Raw genomic sequence first — 20,656 nt, 5'->3', positions numbered from 1 at the left:
CTTCTTCATCCCCTTCCACCATGTGCAGTCTGCCACAGGCCTTGGGTCAACTGGCAATGACAACACACTGAAATCTCTGAAGCTGGGAGGCAAAAATAAATCCTCCTCCTTCTAGCTAATGCAAGTATTTTGCATTAGCAACAGAAAGCTAACATGGAACCTTGCCACTCAGAACCCCTCTCGTTACCCCACCTGGAGGCATATCACCGTCACCAGCTGGATTTGCTTCTGGGAGGCCCTCTGCTGAGCAGGGAGCCCAGGCCCAGAGGAAGGATACAGGCTGCAAAGTGGCTGCACAGCAAGGGGCTTTGCTGTCACTCTGAGCCTGAGGGTGCTCAGCCCAAGCCTTGAGTTTGAGAAAAATAGAGAGCTGCAGTCAGAGGAGCAGAAACCCATCCTACCACAGACACTGAAAAGCAGGGCAGCCACAGGTCTCCATTCTGGGTAGTCTCTCCTTACCTTAAAAATGTTAAAGATGCCGATGGACTTCCTAAACACGTCTGACCTCACAAAGTCCTCCAACTGTGCTAGAGTGTCCTCAAGGTGGGTAATGGCACAAATCCCAAAGCAACAGGCAAGGCCCTGGAGAGGTGCACAGGTGTGCTCACACTTGAGCAAAGTGGCCCACCTGCCCACATGCTGTGTGGGGACAAACTTACACATACAATACATATACGTATGTACACAGAGTACCATGCTCACATAAACCTAAAGGCACACTGTATACATGTGAACACGTGTAGAAGCAGGTAGTGTGGCACATGTGCATCCATGTACCTATATAGCACACATGAACATGCATTGGCTAGCAGCCTGAGAGGAGGGAGATGCCTAAGGCCTGGTAACCCTAGGCATTAGGGGCTTCTTACCTCCTGCTCTGCCTCTTCCTGGTATCTGGCTGTCTCCAGCAGCTCTCGAAGGTGTTTTCTCACTACCTCCTTACTTGAAGCAGCGCCCAGTGTGGTTCCTATACACTTATACAGGAAATTCTGGAACAAAGGCAGAGAATACACATGCACCTGACTCCTGATGCACTATGGTCTCTCTCTCTCTCTCTCTCTCTCTCTCTCTCTCTCTCTCTCTCTCTGTTTGAGACAGGGTTTCTCTGTGTAGCCCTGGTTATCATGAGACAAAGGCACAGACAGGAAGAACAGAAAAATCAAACATTGAAAGCACAAGAGTTGGGACTGTGGACTGTGCAGAGACCCCTGACCCCAGCTGGCTTGTCCTGGGCACCTTCTCCTGAGCTGTCCCATTGTAAGAGGGTAGTTGCTTGCACATCTCCTGACTCAGCTGGCAGATCCACGTGTTGTCAGATACCACGGCCAGGGTGTCTCGTAGGAACTGTGGATGAGAGTACCAGTGAATAGCTGGCTGTGGGAGGGCCTATGGCCTGGGCACGTCACATGATAACCTTATGGTGACCCCTGCTGGTAAGTGATCTTTGAAGGTGGGCAGCTATAAAACATGCTGAAGCACAAATTACTCTGGACTAGGTTGGGAACAGTAGAAGGAGAAGAAGGATAGACCACCTTCTGTGGCCAGGATGGCCCAAAGTGCCTCAAGTTTGGTGCTGGCAGTCACAGAAATCTGAGGCCCACCACCAGCATCACCCCATACTCCACCTCTGCTAAGCCCATTCCCTAGTCATACCACCAGGTGAAGTGAGGTAATAAGTCCCTTGGAAGACATAATATACCAGTCCCACACTTCCAGCCCTCCAAGCCCAGGCCCAGAGTATCCCAGAGGAGCACAGACAGGCCCTTGGTCTTCTATCCATCTCTCACCACGAGAAGCTTTTCTTCCCACTCCTTCAGTGACAAGGTTTCCTCAGTATGCTCTGAAATGACCAGTAACCCTGTTGGCTGAGGTCCTGCCAGGCGAGTTCATCCCAACATACACGAATGGATGCTCAGTGCCCACCTCTTTGTGTTTTGAACTCCCAGGAGGCATGCAGCAGCCAATCACACTACCGGTTGCACCCACTTCCCACATGTCACCAGGTAACACCTCTTGAGACATCCAGTCCCTTTCTTAGATTACAGCTAAGATTATTTCTTCCAATTTACAAAACCCAGGTCTGTATCAGCCAGCCTTATGATCGACTGGGTACAAATGGGGTCAGGGATGGCTAATGGGCTCCTTAGTCTCACTGGCCTCACCATCTAGGTACTCCAGCAGCACAGGCATAGTTGTCTCCCACCGCTGGCCCAGCAAAGGGTGTATATTCCGATGCATCACCTTCAGGAGGCGCAATGAGGCTGCCCCACGTCCATCTCCCAGGTAGGGATTGGAAGACACAACCTGAAGGAGGGGGAGGAAGGGGGTTGCCTAAACATGGAGTCACCTGCACTTCCTGGGGGAGATGTGGCAGGACAACTTCCCAGACCACAGTGCCCAACTTCCCAGGAGTGAGGGAAAGCCAGCAAACACAAGGTGGGAGGCACCTCCATGAGAGGACGGCAAGGGTCAGAGCCTGCCACAAGAACTCGGAGTCTACTCCTCTAGTGGAGAGTAACCATGGTCAAGCCGACACCTAGGCAAGTATCCCGTTAAGGACAAGGATAGTGTCAGCCAGTGTGCTTGGACACAATAACAGATGCTCTACTTACCAGCAGTCTTGTGGTCATAGCGAAGGGAGATGGGAGGTTTGCTGGACAAGAAACACAGAGATTGTTACAAGGTAGGGATAGGTGTGAGATGAAGGATGGGGATCATATGCAGAAGCAGGGAGCAGGGGTGGGATGTCATGTGAAAGCAGCAGCTGGGGAAGAGATCAGCGGCAGGGGCAAGGGCAAGGGCAGAGGGCTGAGGGCTGAGAAAGGATAAGGTTTAAGGGCACTGGTGTGGGTCAGGTGCAAGGTAGTTGGGCCTCCACACCATTCGAGTTGTACTGGATGAGGAAAGCATCTGCCCCTGCCTCCTGCCTCTTCAGGGCTAAATGCACAAGGCTCCTGCAGAGTGGGGTGAGGGCCGCGGTGAAGCGCACTGGAGTGAGGAACTCGAGCAGGTAGGGCCAGAGAACCTGAGGGACAAAGGGCCATGGTCTGTGAACTGCAAGCACTGGGCACGGCCTCCAGGGCAGCAGAGCTGATAGGATTTGGTTTCCACATCTATACAGGAGCAGGGCAGCTTTAGAGGACCTCAAGCTAAGGCAGACAATGTGTCCTGCCATTGCTGAGAAGTCCTCCAAGCCCAGCCCAGCCACTGCCCTCTCCAGGCCTCTATCCATTCCACTGTTCACTTGTTACCCAGGTCAGGGATGGGGAGGGCAGGGAATCTCAGGAAGGAAAAGCTCAGGCGGCCTTGAGTCAAAGACAGACACACTCACACTGTTCATCCTGTCCACTGTGGTGCTGACCAGATAGAGGGTGCGGATACTGACTGCCCGCACACTATCCGCTGCCAGGTCCTCCCCATCAGGGCCGGGCTTCTCGGGCTAGGGGAAGAGGCAAAGTGAGAGCACCCCTGGTTAGCATGAGAAAGGAGAAGACCCACCAAACCTGCCCCGCAAAGAGCATGTCTGCCACCTTCCATAAGGGTTACTAAAATCACTCGGGAAAAGCTGGTGAGATGGCTCAGTGAACAGAAGTGGGAGCACTTGTTCTGTAAGACTGACAATCCGAGTGATTCCCAGGCCCGATGGCACAAAGTTGTCCTCTAAGCTCCATGTGGCAGTCGTGACGTGTGTGTCTGCACTCATATACATACATACATTATACACACACACCTCTCCCCGTGGGCTCCTAAACCTTGGCAAGGCTTCCTCCAAAGGTGGGCTTATCATCCATGACTTCTACTGTTTCAAGACAAATGCAGGATGGGCCTGCGAGATTGTTCAGCAGGTAAACACACTATCAAAATCTGAGGGTTGGAGAGATGGCTCAGAGGTTAAGAGCAACTGACTGCTCTTCCAGAGGTCCTGAGTTCAATTCCCAGCAACCACATGGTGGCTCACAGCCATCTGTAATGAGATCTGGTGCCCTCTTCTGGCCAGCAAGCATACATACAGACAATATTGTATACATAATAAATAAATAAATAAATCTTTAAAAAAAAAAAAAAAAACCTGATAGCCTGAGTCTATCCTCAAGATAGCCATGGTGGGCCGGGCGGTGGTGGCGCACGCCTTTAATCCCAGCACTTGGGAGGCAGAGGCAGGCGGATCTCTGTGAGTTCGAGACCAGCCTGGTCTACAAGAGTTGGTTCCAGGACAGGCTCCAAAACCACAGAGAAACCCTGTCTCGAAAAAACCAAAAAAAAAAAGATAGCCATGGTGGAGACAACCAACTTCTATATGCTTTCCTCTGGCCTTCATACACGTGCTGTAACATGTAAGAGCACACACACGTAAATTAAAATGTGATATTATGAATAAGAGAAAGTAGATCTGGGAGAAGTTAAGAGAGAGAGCATGGGGTGGATATGATCAAAATACATTATATGAAATTCCCAAAGAATAAAACAATTAGCTAGGCAGTGGTGGTGCACGCCTTTAATCCCAGCACTCAGGAGGCAGAGGTAGGTGGATCTCTGTGAGTTCGAGGCCAGCTTCGTCTACAGAGCAAGTTCCAGGACTGACTGGCTCCATAGTTATAGAGAAACCCTGTCTCAAAAAAAACAAAAACAAAAACAAACAAAAAAAAATGGGACTTGAGATGGATCAGTGGTTTTAGAGCACTTGTTGCTCTTACAGAGAACCTGAGCTAAATTTCCAGCACCCACATGGTGGCTCACAACCATTCATAACTCCAGTTCCAGGGAAGCCCTTTTCTGATCTCTGTGGGCACCAAGTATAATATATATACATACATGCAGGCAAATATTCATATACATAAAATGAAAAATAAATCTAAACTTTTAAGAATGTATTTTATATATATGAATGTTTTCATCTGCATACCAGAAGAGGACACTGGATCCTATGGAACTACAGTTATAGATGACTATGAATCATCATGAGGATGCTGGGGATTGAACTCAGAACCTCTGGAAGAGCAGCCAGGTCTTAACTGATGGACGGTCTCTCCAGCCCTAATTTTTTTAAAATTATATTTTAAAAGAATAAACACAGTAGTGCTGTTTGAGGTATTGCACATACCACAGTGACAGAGTGCACAGAAGGTGGTCACACATGGTGGTTTGAGTAAGAAATGTCTCCTGTCCCCAGCTGATGACGCTGTTTGAGGAGGTTGTGGAACCTTCAGGAGGTGGAGCCCTGCTGGAGGAAGTGAGTCACTGGGGGTGGGCTTTGAGTGGTCTTGCCCCACTTCCTGTTCCCTTTTTTTGTTTTTGTTTTTGTTTTTTTTTTTTGGTTTTTTGAGACAGGGTTTCTCTGTGGTTTTGGAGCCTGTCCTGGAACTAGCTCTTGTAGACCAGGGTGGTCTCGAACTCACAGAGATCCGCCTGCCTCTGCCTCCCGAGTGCTGGGATTAAAGGTGTGCGCCACCACCGCCCGGCTCCTGTTCACTTTTGTTTCATGTTTGCAGTTGAGGATATGAGCTCTCAGCTTCCTGTTCCTGCCACCATGCCTGCCACTGCTGTTGTATTTCTACCCTGATGGACTCATCCTTCTGGAACCAGAAGCCCAAACAAACCCTTCCTTATCTAAGTTGCCTTGGTCATGGTGTTTTATCATAGCAATAGAAAAGTACTAATACATGTCTCTATTCTGAACTGACCTTAGGACAATCTAGCTTTGCTAACTCCAAGAAACCAAATCCAGAGCTGGCAGCCCAAGAACTTTAGTGTATAACTGCTCTACCTGCACACATCTCCTCACTAGAGAGCCCAGGACCCTGTGCATAGCAGGCCAGCACAATGCCGCTGAGCTGTGCCTCCACCCACTCTTACAGTCTACTCTATCTGGTCTAACCTTGCTCTCCTTCAAAAGAAACTGGTGTGTTTAGTAACTTATAAAATAGAAAAGAATTAAAGAGAATAAAGTTTCTGTCTTCTGCCTCTGCTTCTGAGTTGGGAATCTGTTGAGTGGACTCAAGAAATGAAGAGACCTCAGCCCACACACAGCCACCGGCTGCCAGGCCAGCTGCTCTTGGTAACCAGTGCTAACAGTGCTCAAGAGGCTGAAGAGCTTGGCATCCAACAGATCCAGAAACAGGTGGGTCTGTTGGTAGTAGTCCTTACCTCCTCCGGGGGCAGAGCACACTGCTGCACAATGTAGTCAACCATCACTTCACCTCCAGGCTGCTCCAGGTAGCCATGGTGGGCCATGGCACTTATCACCTGTACCACAGCCCGTTTCACCTGTTCAGAACCAAGAGAAGGTCAGGAAGGGGCACAGGGCACACACCTGGCCCTGTGCTATGCCTGCACCCGCATTTGTGCCCACATCTGTATCGGTGCCTATGTCCATATATATACCCACACCACAACTGTCCCTACAACTGCATCTGCATCTAGACTCAGAGACACACTAGTATGGATATCTACACCTACACCTGGACCCACACCTGCTGTGGTACCTAACACCTGGATTTACAGAAGTTTGCTCAGCTCTCGGCTAGCAGCCTTTTAGCCACCATGTAACATATGCAGTTCTCAAAAGAAGGCCTCTTTTCCTGCTACCCCACATACATTCTCGCCCTCCTCCCAGCTCCTCAGAAGCTACCTCATCTCACCAACTGCCTTCCTTCACGCACTTTTACCAAACTTCATCCTCAAGGCTATGAAAAGAGCTCTGCTGAAGATCTGCTCCAAACCACCCTGTCCTCCAGGCTTACCTCCCCACCCTACATTCATGCGTTCTGGTGCCTAATAGACCTGTCCTATCTGCACTGTTCATCTGGCCTTAAGCTATAGGGCTGGTGTCCTTCAGAGCTGGCTCCTCTTGTGTGTGACACCCGTATTTCCTGGCTGTTTGGTTCATCCCCCAGGCCATGTTTCTCAGACCTTTAACTACCACCCAATCATTCCTAGTTCTGAGCATGTATGGCAAGCCCCAGTAGCCAAAATCAGTGATATTTACTCAGGGCCAGTGTCACCATACCCTAACCAGATACTGGCCTCTGCTCCTAGTCTTAGCCCCTTGCATGGGGCCTACTCTCAGGAGCCTTCAGACCCATGAGAATGTTTTTGCTTCCTAGAATGTCAGATCAAATGCAGCTGCCCCAAGGAAGTCTCCTGAGATTACACCCTGTATCCCCATGTCACACTCATCTGCCGTGGCTGTCTATGGGAACAACGTGGTCTGGGTTGGTAGTCAAGTGCCCAGTCTGAGCACGTATGTGCCCACTCGACACTGTGAACATCGCATTGTTTGGACCCTGTCACAGGTATATCAGGGAAGACTGTGCCAGGATATAAAGGTCTGAAGGCTGTTAATTTGGACTTTGTGTCAGAAGCTTCTGAAGAAATAACAGTAAGATACACAGGAGGTCCCTGGAAGTTGCACAATGCTGCAGTAGCTCTCAGGGGAGGCTAGCATCCTGTTGCCTCTGAGCAAGCAGGCCCTGCTCAAGGGAATAGTGCTCAGAGGGCTGGAAAAGATCTACCTTGCCCAAAGAAGAGTCTGACCTGTTTCCTAGACTCCTGGGAGCCCTTGAGATATCCTACTTGGTGAGAAGGTCTCCTGATCTGGGGCCAGGGTCACCTCCCACAGTAAAAGGCCTCAGGTAGGAGCCTGCAAGCCACATGGTAAAAGTCCCATGGCTCAGGACTCTAAGACTAAGGAATGACCTTAATTGGCAATACTCCTATGTGTGGTCACACATTACTGCCCTGTCCATAAACGGCAATGGAAAGCTGCAGGTTTGGGCATGCCTGCACTCTGTCCCAAGAGCTATTTTCCAGCTGATTTTTGTTTTTGAGATACGTTATGCAGCCCAGGATAGGCATGAACTCCTCTCCTATCTCAGACTCCCAAATGCTAAGATTACAGTCATGAGCTACCACACCCAGCTCCCCAGCTGATTTAAACAATTCCTGCACTAAGTGGGGGGTATACCAGCTGCCTGAGTTCTGAGTCCTTCTGGGGAATAGCGAACCTCAGGATGGTGCTGGAGCCCTCTGGGTCTATGACAGGTCCCAATCCTGAGGTGGCTTGGATTCACTAATGGTTCACTAACAGTGTGGAAAGGTAGCCTGTTCACACTACATGTGTTCCTCTCTCTGCTTGCTTGCACCCACAGACTAGGATAGGCACTTCCAGTGTTCTCGCCACTCTTCTGATGGTTGTGATGAGCCAAACTAACTGGTCTATGCCAACAATGGCCACGCTAATCTGCTCACTTTACCTTATTGTTGGTGTCCAGAAGAGGGAGCCTCATGGAAGAGAGTATAAAGGGCTTCTTAACCTCCATTTGAGCAGCTGCAGTAAACAAACAAGATGGTTTAGTCCCTGCCAGCCTAGACCAGTCATCCTACCCACATCTACCTTGAAGTCTCGGTTTCAGGGGACCTGGCCTCACTTGGTCCTCTTGTAGGAGGAGGACATGGTATAAGACCATTGCTGTGAAGGAGAAAAAAAAAATCTCAAATAACATTTTACCAATAAAAAGTTAAAAGGGATTTTTATGTCGTTGAAACGCAGTGTGCTGCAAACTTTGCAAGGTTAGGGGAAGCAGAGCATAGACCACAGCAGATCGAAGGAATTAAGGAAATGCCACAGTTAAGCAGGAGCCACAGACAAAACCATCTGAGACATCTATCCTGTCTTTTATGCACCGCTAAATGGTGCCCCCACTCTGAGAGTGCTCAGTTCTCTGTACATGAATTTAGGAAAAGCTCTCTGTATTGCATGTGCACTTGCCCTCCCTACCCAATACGCTTGCCTTGCCCAATGTAGTCGACTTTCTAAGATGGTCACCTTTAAAAAGAACTGCTTTCTAGCTCATTCAAAAGAAGTCATCGTGAAAGCACAGTACCAGTAAGAGATATGGGGAAGCTGTAGGCAAAGCCCCAACCAGCAGCTGGGGACAGCTGTGACACAGAATACCGAGTCCCTGGGAACAGAATTCAAAGGGCTCTGCCTTCTGCTCAGATTGTGTTTTCTGTAAATTACACCTTCTTTTCTATAAAATATTAAATCACAGTGGCTTACAGTTGGACAGACACTCAAGATTCATTTCTCAATCTCCAGCTTCATCAAATAATGATGATGAATTTAAGGGGGGGGGGTGCTGGAGGGATGGCTCAGTGATTAGGAGCATGTGTTGTTCTTCCAGAGGATCTGAGTTCAGTTCCCAGCACCTATGTCAGGTGGCTTATAGTCATCTCCAGGAAAAGATGACACTTCTGCTCTCTGTGGGTACATACACTCATATGCACAAATCTATAAACAGACATACACATATATAATTTAAAATAACAAAAAGAGGGCTGGAGAGATGACTCAGCAGTTAAGAGCACTGGATGTTCTTCCTGAGTTCAATTCCCAGCAACCCACATGATGGCTCACAACCATCTGTAATGAGATCTGGTGCCCTCTTCTGGCCTGCAGGTGTACATGCAGGCAGAACACTGTATACATAATAAATAAATAAATCAAAAAGAATTCAGGCAGTGGCAGCGCACACCTTTAATCCCAGCACTCGGGAGGCAGAGGTAGGCAGATCTCTGTAAGTTCAGGGCCAGACTGGTCTACAAGAGATAGTTATGGGACAAGTTCCAAAGCTACAGAGAAACCCTGTCTCAAAAAACCAAATAAATAAACAAACAAGCAATCTTTTTTTTAAAAAAGTTAATTAAGGAAGAAAAAAAGAGGAAGCTGGACACAATGCAGGTAACACACTGTTTGTGACCACGTTTTCATTATATAGATGATAGTCCAATGAGAAAGATGCAGGTAACACACTGTTTGTGACCACGTTTTCATTATATAGATGATAGCCCAATGAGAAAGATGCAGGTAACACACTGTTTGTGACCATGTTTTCATTATATAGATGATAGTCCAATGAGAAAGATGTCATCCTCATCCTAATTTCACAAGCCAGGAGTCTGGACTCAGAGGGCAGGCACATGGCCCTCAGAACACAAGCTCCCAGAGCAGCAAAAGGTAGAGCCCAACACAGAGGGCAGAGGCCTCAAAGAAAGACGTCCTTATCTCCAGTGCCCCAGCACCTCCACTCTAAAATACTTCTTGAGCCATTCCTTTCCTGCCCCGGAGCCACCACAACCAAGTCCTGGTAGTAAAAACATAAGATGCAGAAAAATGAGATGTGTACTATAAAAGATCAGACAACAGAAATTCCAAATCTGACCTGTGTCAAATGCGCAGAGTATAGAAGATGCTGAATAATATTCACGACCCTTAAAACTGAGGTAGGAAGCAAAGATGGTAACACCATGAAACTTCTGTGAACAGAGTCTGGAGACAGTCACCAGGAAGTGGACAGCTTCAGTGCTACAGGAAGGAGCACTTCACAGAGAGTACTGGTGACAGCCACACCACAGTGGGGCTGTGCTCAACATTACTGAATTATGCCACTGTATATGACATCATTTTAGAACAAATAAAAATAACACCAGGGCTGGAGATGCGGCCGAGCTGGCAGGGTATTTGCCTGGCAGACATAGGGCTCAAGGTTGAGTCCCCAACACCGAATAAGAACAAGTGCAGGGTAAACACCCCAAATCCCAGGAGGATGAGGAGCTCAAGGCCATTCTCAGGTGTAAAACAAACGCAAGGCCAACCTGGGATACCTGACATCCTATATTAAAGAAAAATATCAAATGAAACAAAAATATCAATGGTCAGCTGAGCACAGCAGCACCTTTGATCCCAGTACTTGGGGGGCAGAGGCAGGGGGATCTCTGAGTTTGAGGCCAGCCTGGTTTACATAGTGAGTTCCAGGACAATCAGGGGTATATACAAAGACTTTGTATCATAAACAAAATAAATAAATAAAAAGCAAACAAACAAACAAAACTAAGTATAGCTAGACCCTGGAATCTTATAGATAAAGACAAAAAGGTGTAGATGATAAGGCTATATTATTCAAGACCAGGACAGCTGCTGCTCACTGGGGTAGAGGTTCATCTGTGCTATGTAAATTTTTAAAAGAAATTTAAAATGAATCTGTGTCCTACCTGGAACTCATATTGAAGCCCAAAGAATGTCTCATTCAAGTTCATCTTTAGATGACTAGGGTCTCTCAAGGAGCAATAGATAGCCTTATCTTCCTGAAGTTGCTATCCTGGTCCTATTTTATATGGCTTTAAATTCACAGAAGAACTAAGGCAAACCTGAGTTCAGAGCGCTACCTAGTGTTAAAGTCATAGAGGTGACTACAGACTCAGACAATATAATAATAAAAGTAGACTCCAGGAAAAGTATATGTAGTGTGCTCCATCCTTGCCCGTACCAGGACTTGGCTGATTTGGATAATCTTGGGAAAGATAGCTTGTTTTGATACAGTCTGACACATAAAACAGCTAAATAGCGGCTTGCTGCGAAATGAGTTACTCCGGCTAGGATGCAAAGGATTGGCTTCACTATGATGGGTATTTTAGAAAAACAGAGTGCATACCTACAATCTGAAATTTCTGGTTCTACATACACATCTGACTAAGTGTGCACAGAAAAAATGGAAACAACAGCAGTCTTTACAGTAAAAAAAAAAAAAAAAAAAAAAACTGAAAGAATCGACATATCCATAGCCAAGCAAATGAGTAACTTGGAGATTAACTCCACAGTTCATCACACACACACACACACACACACACACACACACACACACACACACTTCATTAACTGAAAATAGAAAAATAGAAAAATAAATTAGATACAAAATACTCCATACAGTGCAATTTCCCTTTCTTAACACAGAAGCATCATCTTGAGCTGGATGCTGCCTCTCAAAGGCCTGCTAGTGGCTCCGGGCACCACTACAGCCTTTTCTCATTCTTCACCCAGGAGGGATAATGGCTCGTGTTATCACTTACTGAAAAGAACAGTTACCATCTGGGCTTTTTCCAAATGTATTTTTTTTTTTTTTTTTTTTTTTTTTTTTTGGTTTTTCGAGGCAGGGTTTCTCTGTAGCTTTGGTGCCGGTCCTGGAACTAGCTCTTGTAGACCAGGCTGGCCTCGAACTCCCAGAGATCCGCCTGCCTCTGCCTCCCGAGTGCTGGGATTAAAGGCGTGCGCCACCACCGCCCGGCTTTTCCAAATGTATTTTAAGATAAAAATTGAAAAGCATCTTGACTCTGTATTTATGAAATCAAGCAGTCTCTACGGTAGTTTACAGAAAGAAAGGAAGACCACAATGAACTATGTCCAGATAGAAAACATCACATTTCCATATGAAGTGCCAGAGAAAGAACACAGAAGAAAAATGAAACACAGGTAAACACAGAGTGGCTTCTGAAGCGCACAGATGCAATATAAGAATTTGATGGAGGTGGGTCATCTTTCTATCTGTTGTTTTATTGGTTAAGTAATAAAGAAACTGCCTTGGCCCCTTTAATAGGACAGAAAATTAGGTAGGCGGAGTAGACAGAACAGAATGCTGGGAGAAAGAAGCCGAGTGAGTGAGTCGCCATGATTCTCCCACTCCAGACAGATGCAGGTTAAGATCTTTCCTGGTAAGCCAGCTCGTGGTATTACACAGAATATTAAAAATGGGTTAGATCAATATGTAAGAGCTAGCCAGTAAGAGGCTGGAGCTAATGGGCCAGACAGTGATTAAAAGAATACAGTTTCCGTGTAATTATTTCGGGGCATAAGCTAGCCATGCAGGCGGCCGGGTGCCGGGGATGCAGCCCTGCCGCTCCTATTACAACAAGAATTAACTCAGGTTGGGCAATGGTGGCGCACGCCTTCAATCCCAGCACCTGGGAGGCAGAGGCAGGTGGATCTGTGATTTCAAGGCCAGCCTGGTCTACAGAGCGAGTTCCAGGACAGTCAAAGCTGTTACACAAAGAAACACTGTCTTGAAAAACCAAACAAAGACAAACAAACAAAAAGAATTAACAGTAGGGGTGGGTGGGAGATGAGAACATGAGGGATGGAGTGGAGAGTGATGGAAGAGAGATCTTGATAGAGCCGCTATGGGGTTAGAGAAAGAAAGTCCCAAGATTCCACAAGGATGACCCCAGCTAAGACTCCTAGCAATAGTGGAGAGGGTGCCCGAACTGGCGCGCACGCCTTCAATCCCAGCACCTGGGAGGCAGAGGCAGGTGGATCTGTGATTTCAAGGCCAGCCTGGTCTACAGAGCGAGTTCCAGGACAGTCAAAGCTGTTACACAAAGAAACACTGTCTTGAAAAACCAAACAAAGACAAACAAACAAAAAGAATTAACAGTAGGGGTGGGTGGGAGATGAGAACATGAGGGATGGAGTGGAGAGTGATGGAAGAGAGATCTTGATAGAGCCGCTATGGGGTTAGAGAAAGAAAGTCCCAAGATTCCACAAGGATGACCCCAGCTAAGACTCCTAGCAATAGTGGAGAGGGTGCCCGAACTGGCTTTCCCCTATAATCATATTGGGGAATACCCCAACTATCATCATAGAGCCTTCATCCAGTAACTGATGGAACCAGATGCAGAGATCCACAACCAAGCACCAGACTCAGCTCCAGGAATCCAATCAAAGGGAACAAGGGAGGTCAAGATCATGATGGAAAAATCTACCAAGACAACTGAACCAAGGTCGTGGAAACTCATGAACTCTAGACTGACAGCTGTGGAGTCTCCATGGGACCAAACTAGGCCCTCCATATGTGGAAGACAGTGGTGAAGCTTGAACTATCTGAGGGGCCCTGACAGTAGGACCTATCCTTGGTGCATGAGCTGGCTTGTTGGAGCCCATTCCCTATGGTAGGATGCTATGCTCAGCCTTAGTGCGGTGGGGAGGGGCTTGCTCCTTCCCCAACTTAATGTGCCAGACTTCATTGATTCCCTATGGGAGCCCTTACCCATTGGGAGGAGTGGATGGGAGGTGGGTTGGAGGGAGGCAAAAGAGGGTGGAGGAGGGGTAAGAGGGAAATTGCAGTTGGAATGTAAAATTCACTCAGAAAAGATGAGCAAGGTTTACCTAGTCACAGACCAATGCTAAACTCCTCCCCCCAAGAAAGAATTGGCTTTTTCAATAAAAATCATTTTGCTGTAATGAAATCAATAAAGCATCGCATAGCTAAATGAAGGAATCTAGTCAAATGCTGGCCATGGTGGCGCACTCCTTTAATCTCAGACATCCAGAGTTCTGTAGAAAGACTCTGTCTCCAAATAAACAAACAAATAAATAAGTAACAACAGCTTTGACTGTCTTATCCTGGAACTCACTCTGTAGATCAGGCTGGCCTTGAACTCAGAGAGATCCACCTACCTCTGCCTCCTGAATGCTAGGATTAAAGGCATGCACTACCACTGCCCAGCTCCACTTTGAACTCTTTTTATTTCTTTCTTTTTCAAAGAGTTATTTATTTATTATGCATGCAGTGTTCAGCCTGCATGCATGCTGCACACCAGAAAAGGGCATCAGATCTCATTACAGATGGTTGCGAACCACCATGTTTTTGAACTCAGGACCTCTGAAAGAGCAATGCTCTTAACCTCTGACTCATCTCTCCAGCCCATCCCACTTGTGAACTCTTAAATGCAAACACACACACACACACACATACACACACACACACACCTAAAAAAACCACCAAGGGTCCACATCTGGTGCCTTAAGCCTGGAATGCAGGCATTAAGAATGCAGGCTTTGCTGGGCAGTGGTAGCGTATGCCTTTAATCCCAGCACTCAGGAGGCAGAGGCAGGTGGATCTCTGTGAGTTCGAGGCCAGCCTGGTCTACAAGTGCCAGTTCCAGGACAGGCTCCAAAGCCAAAGAGAAACCCTGTCTCTAAAAACAAACAAACAAACAAAAATCCAAACAAACAAAAAAAAGTGGAATGCAGGCCTAAAGGCTTAAGGAATGGTGCCTAGATGAGCCCCAGACCACAAGATCTTCCTTTCTGAACCTCATATCTAATGCCACCCAGTGTGGCCCATGGTCACTGACTTTGAACCTCTGACGGGGCATGAATGAAACTCACTGAAACACAAACCCACCTGTATAGCTGTGATTATCTTTTTGAAGCTTACTGTTAAGCAAATAAATATCACTTAAAAGAAGGAAACTTGGGGGGCTGGAGAGATGGCTCAGTGGTTAAGAGCATTGCCTGCTCTTCCAAAGGTCCTGAGTTCAATTCCCAGCAACCACATGGTGGCTCACAACCATCCATAATGGTCTGGTGCCCTCTTCTGGCCTGCAGGCATACACACAGACAGAACACTGTATACATAATAAATAAATAAAATATTTAAAAAAAAAAAAAAAAAAAAAAAAAGAAGGAAACTTGGGGCTAAAGGTGTTGTTCAGAGGCAGAACAGCTGCATAGCATGTGTGGAACTCTAAGTCTGTGGTGGTCTGAAGAAGAATGGTCCCATAGGCTCATTTATTTGAATGCTTCCCAGTGGAAAGAAGAGTTTGGGAAGGAGTAGGAGGCATGGCCTTGTTGGAAGAGGTGTGTCTCTGGGGCAGGCTTTTTCTAAGGTTTCAGAAGCCCATGCCAGCCCCAGTTTTCACACGCTTGTGCATGGCCCGTGTCCCCCACCTCCAAATGAACCTTTTCTTCTTAGAAGTTGCCTTGGTCATGGTATCTTATCAGAGCAGTAATAACTAAGACAAAGTTCACTTGTGAAAAGCACCAGGAAAAATACTGTTATTAACAGTAATTCAAATCAGGATGCTTCTCTCAGCTGTGAGATGGACATTATCCTGATATTACCCTGTGCTGCACATGGCACAGGGGCAAGCCTGCAGGCACAGAAGGCACTCACCAGCCGAGTTGATGATGTGTCTCAGGATCTGCAGGGTACCCACACGGAGCCTCTCATTGTTGGTGTCCAGCCTGGGCAGTAAGAAGGCCAGCAGTCGGTCAGGAGAGCAGCAGGCTGCAGGGCAACATGCACATCAGACACTTTCTAACAATCCCTTTGTTCCTCGTCCCATGCTTGTGCCCTAAGCTCCCCAGGACTGAGTTTGTTTATCTTGGTCATTCTGGAACTGGAGATTTCCAGGACAGTGAAGGCAAAGACTCACTGTGGGGAATGCAGGAATCTAGAACCCCCTGGCCATCAATTTCACCCCAATGTTTTCTTGAAGTGGGAAGGGTTAGAGCACAGGGGGCTTTAATACCAATGCGTTGGTACCACACAGTACATGTGAGGCTCAGACCTGGGGTCACCAGGACCAGTGGGCTCATTCCAACAATTCATGGGGAGCTCACAAGGGACCCCCCCTCAGAGATCCTCCTGCTTCTGGGCTGGTCTGCTGCTAAAGAACAATTCCCAAGCACTCAGCCCCTGACCCTGACACTGTTCAGACCTCTAGCTTGGACCTCTATCACTGTCAATGAGAAATTACTTTGGTGAGTTCTCACCTTTGCAAATCAGTGTCAATGACAGTAAAAAATTGGTCCTCCCTCCCACCACACTCTGGGCAAGCTGAACCAGTCTCCCAGTGATCCCTCCATCCAGACTCTAGGTGGGTGCTGATGTCACTGGACTTCAGCAGCTGGCAAGTCACAAACCTCTGCCTGACCCTTGAGCTGGCGAGCAGGCCCTGACAGAATACAGACACCAGGGACAGAGCTGGCAGACCAGGCTTTCACTGTCCTCCATCACCAGGCTCCAGTAAAGGCACTGAAAGATGCTATCGCCTCTAGCGGGGGTCAGGCAATGCCAGACTGATGGCCAGAGCCAAGCAGCCACACATAGGGGGTGCAAAGTAGTAGACCGTGGATGAGGGTCAAGGACGGAATGTGTGGCGTGGCAGACAGAGGCTGCAGAAGAGAAGTGGGGCTATAACACTCATGTCAAGGAAGGTCAGGTACTTGAGGGCTGTGGCTGGAACCAAGACCCTGCTTGAGGCCCCAACCACTCCTCAGGCAACTAACGCCAGTATTTGGAAGCCTGAGGCAAAAGAATCATGAATTCAAGACCAGCTGAGCTAAAAGGACCCTGAGAACCTGTTTTGTTTTTATAATAACATAATAATCAATAAAAATAGTCATGCGGTAGTGGCGCATGACTTTAATCCCAGCACTCAGGAGGGAGAGGCAGGCAGATCTCTGAGTTCAAGACCAGCCTGGTCTACAGAGTAAATTCCAGTACAGAATTCCAGGGTTATACAGAGAAACACTACCTTGTAAAACAAACAAACAAATAAATAAGAAAAAAGGACAAAGAGGACAACTGGTTCAGATGCGTTCTCTGAGGATTCCCCACAGAAGCCACCACTCACCCAGCACTGTGAAGCAACGAAGCACCTCCTTCTGGCTACTCATCACTAAGGGGCTTGAGGACTCCACAGGCACACAAATCTGCTCCAGGAGAGAGGACAGAGATTATGGTGATGGACTCACCGCAAGTCAGGGCCCTGCTGTGCAACAGACTAGGTGGCTCTACCTCACCTGGGGGCACTGGAAAGGTATTCTGTTGTTGCTGCTTTTGGTTTTTTAAAGAAAATTTAAGAGGTGCTGGTGTGGCAGCTCGGAGGTTAAGGGCACTGGCTGCTCTTCCAGAAGACCTGGGTTCAGTTCTCACCACCACATGGCAGACTTGAGGCCCTCTTCCAACCCCTGTGGGTACCAGTGCACACGGTGCACAGATAAACAAGCAAGTGGAAAACCAATACACGTAAATAAAGTAACTTAAAGATCTACTTTACTGTTTTATATGTATGAGTGTTTTACCTAAATAGATGAATACATTGCTGGTGCCCCTGGAGGACAAAAGAAGGTGTTAGATTCCCTTGGACTAAAGTTACAGACCACTGTGAGCTGTCCTGTGGGCACTAGGAATCAAATCCAGACTGTCTGCAAGAGCAACAAACATTCTTAACCACTCACTGAGCCACCTCTCCAGCCTATGCTTTGTTTGTTTGAGACAAGGTCTCGCTTTGTAGCTCTGGCTGTCCTGAAACTCACTATATAGACCAGAATGGCTTCAAATTCACAGAGATTCACCTCCCTCTGCCTCCCAAGTGCTGGATTAAAGGCTTGTGCCACCACACTTAGGCTGGTAAATTCTTACTCTGGTCTACAAGCAAATTCCAAGACAACCAGAACTACACAGAGAAACCCTGTCTCAAAAAAGCAAACCAAACAACAACAAAACCGATTTATTTATTTTTATTTTATATATGAGTTTTATTTTGTCTACATGTATGTATGTGTATCAAATGTGTGCCTGGTACCATCACTGGCTCTTCTGGAACTAGAGTCACATGTGGACATGAGCCAACATGTGGATACTGGAAAGTGAACTCAGATCCTGTGGAAGAGCAGCAAGTGTGCTAAACTGCTGTCTCCCCAGCACCAATAAGTTCTTTTTTTTTAAAAAAAAAGTATTGGCCGGGCGATGGTGGTGCACGCCTTTAATCCCAGCACTCGGGAGGCAGAGGCAGGCGGATCTCTGTGAGTTCGAGACCAGCCTGGTCTACAGAGCTAGTTCCAGGACTGGCTTCAAAGCCACAAAGAAACCCTGTCTCGAAAAACCAAAAAAAAAAAAAAAAAAAAAAAAAAAAGTATTTACTTAGTATTATTATTAGTGGGGGAGGAGGTATATGTGCTATGGCTGTGGAGATCAGAGAAGACAACTCAATGGAGTTGGTTCTCTCCTTTCTGTGGGAGTTCCAGGGAGTGAACTTAAGTCATCTGGCTTCAGGGGAAGTACCTTTACTCACAGAAGCATCTCATGAGCCCAGGAGGGTTACTGCAAACCCTCCTGATGGGGGAAGATGGGACACTTTGATTCCCTAACTTTTGGCAACTTTTGGATTCTCCCTTGCTGTAAAATGACTCAGCAAACAGACAGCCATCCTACCCTTATGCCAGCACTGACCATCATAAACACTCCAGACATCTTGAGGAAGCTACACAACATGGCTGCTTGCTTTGACTCTTGAAGGTACAGACCTTGTCAGGATTATTTCAAAGCTTACACTGGACTTTTTGTTATGACAAGCCTTGGTGCAACTGTTTCTACCTGGGCCAGAGAGGAAGCATGTCCCCTGGTGGTCTACCTGAGAAGAAAGGCTATGACGGGTGATAAAGAGCCAACTCTATGACTCCTACAAACATCAGCCTTCGTTTGCAAGGCAAGTTTGCTGGGATTGGTACACACACCTCTCTTCTGGCTATATCACATGGATAAGTAAGATGCTTGAATTATTTGTTGAGTCAGCTGAGAGAAACCCAGTCTGTGTAACATCGGGCCTGTTGTGGGATATTATGTTAATGAAGCAAAGATGTGTTACACTTGATCATGCTGCAGAATGTTACTTTAACTATGTTATATTTGTCTGTGCTGCCTTTGTTTAACCATGTAAGTATGGATGTTTACGTAAAGATGTGCAGCATTTGTTTTACCTTGTCTGCCTAAGGTACCTGATTGGTCTAATAAAAAGCTGAATGACCAATAACTAGGCAGGAGAGGGATAGGCATGGCTGGTAGACAGAGAAAATAAATAGGAGGAGAAATCTAGGGAGAGACGAACAAGAGAAAGAAGAAGAGGAGAGGGGCTGGAGAGATGGCTCAGTGGTTAAGAGCACTGACTGCTCTTCCAGAGGACCTGGGTTCAACTCCCAGCACCCACATGGTAGCTCACAACTGTCTGAATATCCAGTTCCAGGGGATCTGACACCCTCACACCAATACACATAAAATAAAAAGTTAAATGAACCATAAAAAAATTAAAAAATAAAAGAAGAAGAGGAGAGAATGAGGGAGACACCCAGGGCCAGAAGTCAGGCAGCCACCGGACTGACAGTCAGACAAGAGAAGCAGTTAAAGTAAGATATACAGAAGAAAAGTAAAAAGCCCTGAGGCAAAAGAGCTGGACTTCAGGGCCGAAAGTCTCACACACCCAGACCCAGGAGCTGTAACATGGCTCTTTGTAAGGTCCCACTACTCAAGATCTGACCGAAAGCTGTAACACTAGAGGATGTAGCTTGCTTCTGTCAAATGCTGAGGGATACAAAAGCCAGGTGTGGTGGTACACAGTTGTAATTCCAGCATTCTAGAGGCAGAGGCAAGGAAGGATTCCTATAAACTCAGGACCAAACTATTCTGCATAAGGCCCTGTCTCAAAGACAAAGCAAAACAAAACATGTACGATTTAAATTTTAAAATTAGCTGGGTGGTGATCCAGAACTCAAGAGGCAGGGGCAGGCATGATCTATAGAGGTAGTTCCAAGATAGCCAAGGCTAGACAGAGAAACCCTGTCTCAAAAAAAGCAAACCAAAACCAAATGAAACAAACAAAAACAACTGCCCAAGCCTAGCACGTGACAAACATCTTGCCTACTTATGATTTCTATCTTAAATGATCTCAAGACATGTGATTAACTTGGCAGTGTGATCAAGAAGGCAAGAAATATTTCCAAAAAATGTCTTCTCCCTCCCTCTTTTCTTCCCTCCCTTCCTCTCTTTCCTTTGTTCCTTTTTTTTTTTTTTTTTTTTTTTTTTTTTTTTTTTTTTTTTTTTTTGGTTTTTCGAGACAGGGTTTCTCTGTGGTTTTGGAGCTTGTCCTGGAACTAGCTCTTGTAGACCAGGCTGGTCTCGAACTCACAAAGATCCGCCTGCCTCTGCCTCCCGAGGGCTGGGATTAAAGGCGTGTGCCACCACCGCCCTGCTCCTTTGTTCCT

General features: G+C 46.9%; 1 protein-coding gene across 4 annotated transcripts in view; it reads right to left on the bottom strand.

The window, feature by feature from the left end:
* Mroh1 (maestro heat like repeat family member 1) overlaps window positions 1-20,656 on the bottom strand; it is an 80,151-nt gene that overhangs the window by 23,892 nt on the left and 35,603 nt on the right. For all 4 annotated transcript variants that reach the window (XM_057791714.1, XM_057791716.1, XM_057791715.1 and 1 more), the window contains 12 exons: window positions 17,251-17,329; window positions 15,786-15,899; window positions 8,253-8,326; window positions 6,145-6,264; window positions 3,332-3,439; window positions 2,881-3,025; window positions 2,613-2,653; window positions 2,163-2,304; window positions 1,788-1,840; window positions 1,237-1,344; window positions 870-989; window positions 460-582 (listed from right to left, as the gene is read on the bottom strand). In XM_057791714.1, coding sequence (XP_057647697.1) covers window positions 460-582; window positions 870-989; window positions 1,237-1,344; window positions 1,788-1,840; window positions 2,163-2,304; window positions 2,613-2,653; window positions 2,881-3,025; window positions 3,332-3,439; window positions 6,145-6,264; window positions 8,253-8,326; window positions 15,786-15,899; window positions 17,251-17,329 — 1,227 coding nt within the window. The remainder of the gene's footprint in view (window positions 1-459; window positions 583-869; window positions 990-1,236; window positions 1,345-1,787; window positions 1,841-2,162; window positions 2,305-2,612; window positions 2,654-2,880; window positions 3,026-3,331; window positions 3,440-6,144; window positions 6,265-8,252; window positions 8,327-15,785; window positions 15,900-17,250; window positions 17,330-20,656) is intronic.

Source organism: Chionomys nivalis, chromosome 17, assembly GCF_950005125.1.
Source record: "Chionomys nivalis chromosome 17, mChiNiv1.1, whole genome shotgun sequence".
NCBI lineage: Eukaryota > Metazoa > Chordata > Mammalia > Rodentia > Cricetidae > Chionomys > Chionomys nivalis.
Note: the sequence above shows the minus strand (reverse complement) of the source record. Positions and strands in the feature narration are given on the sequence as shown.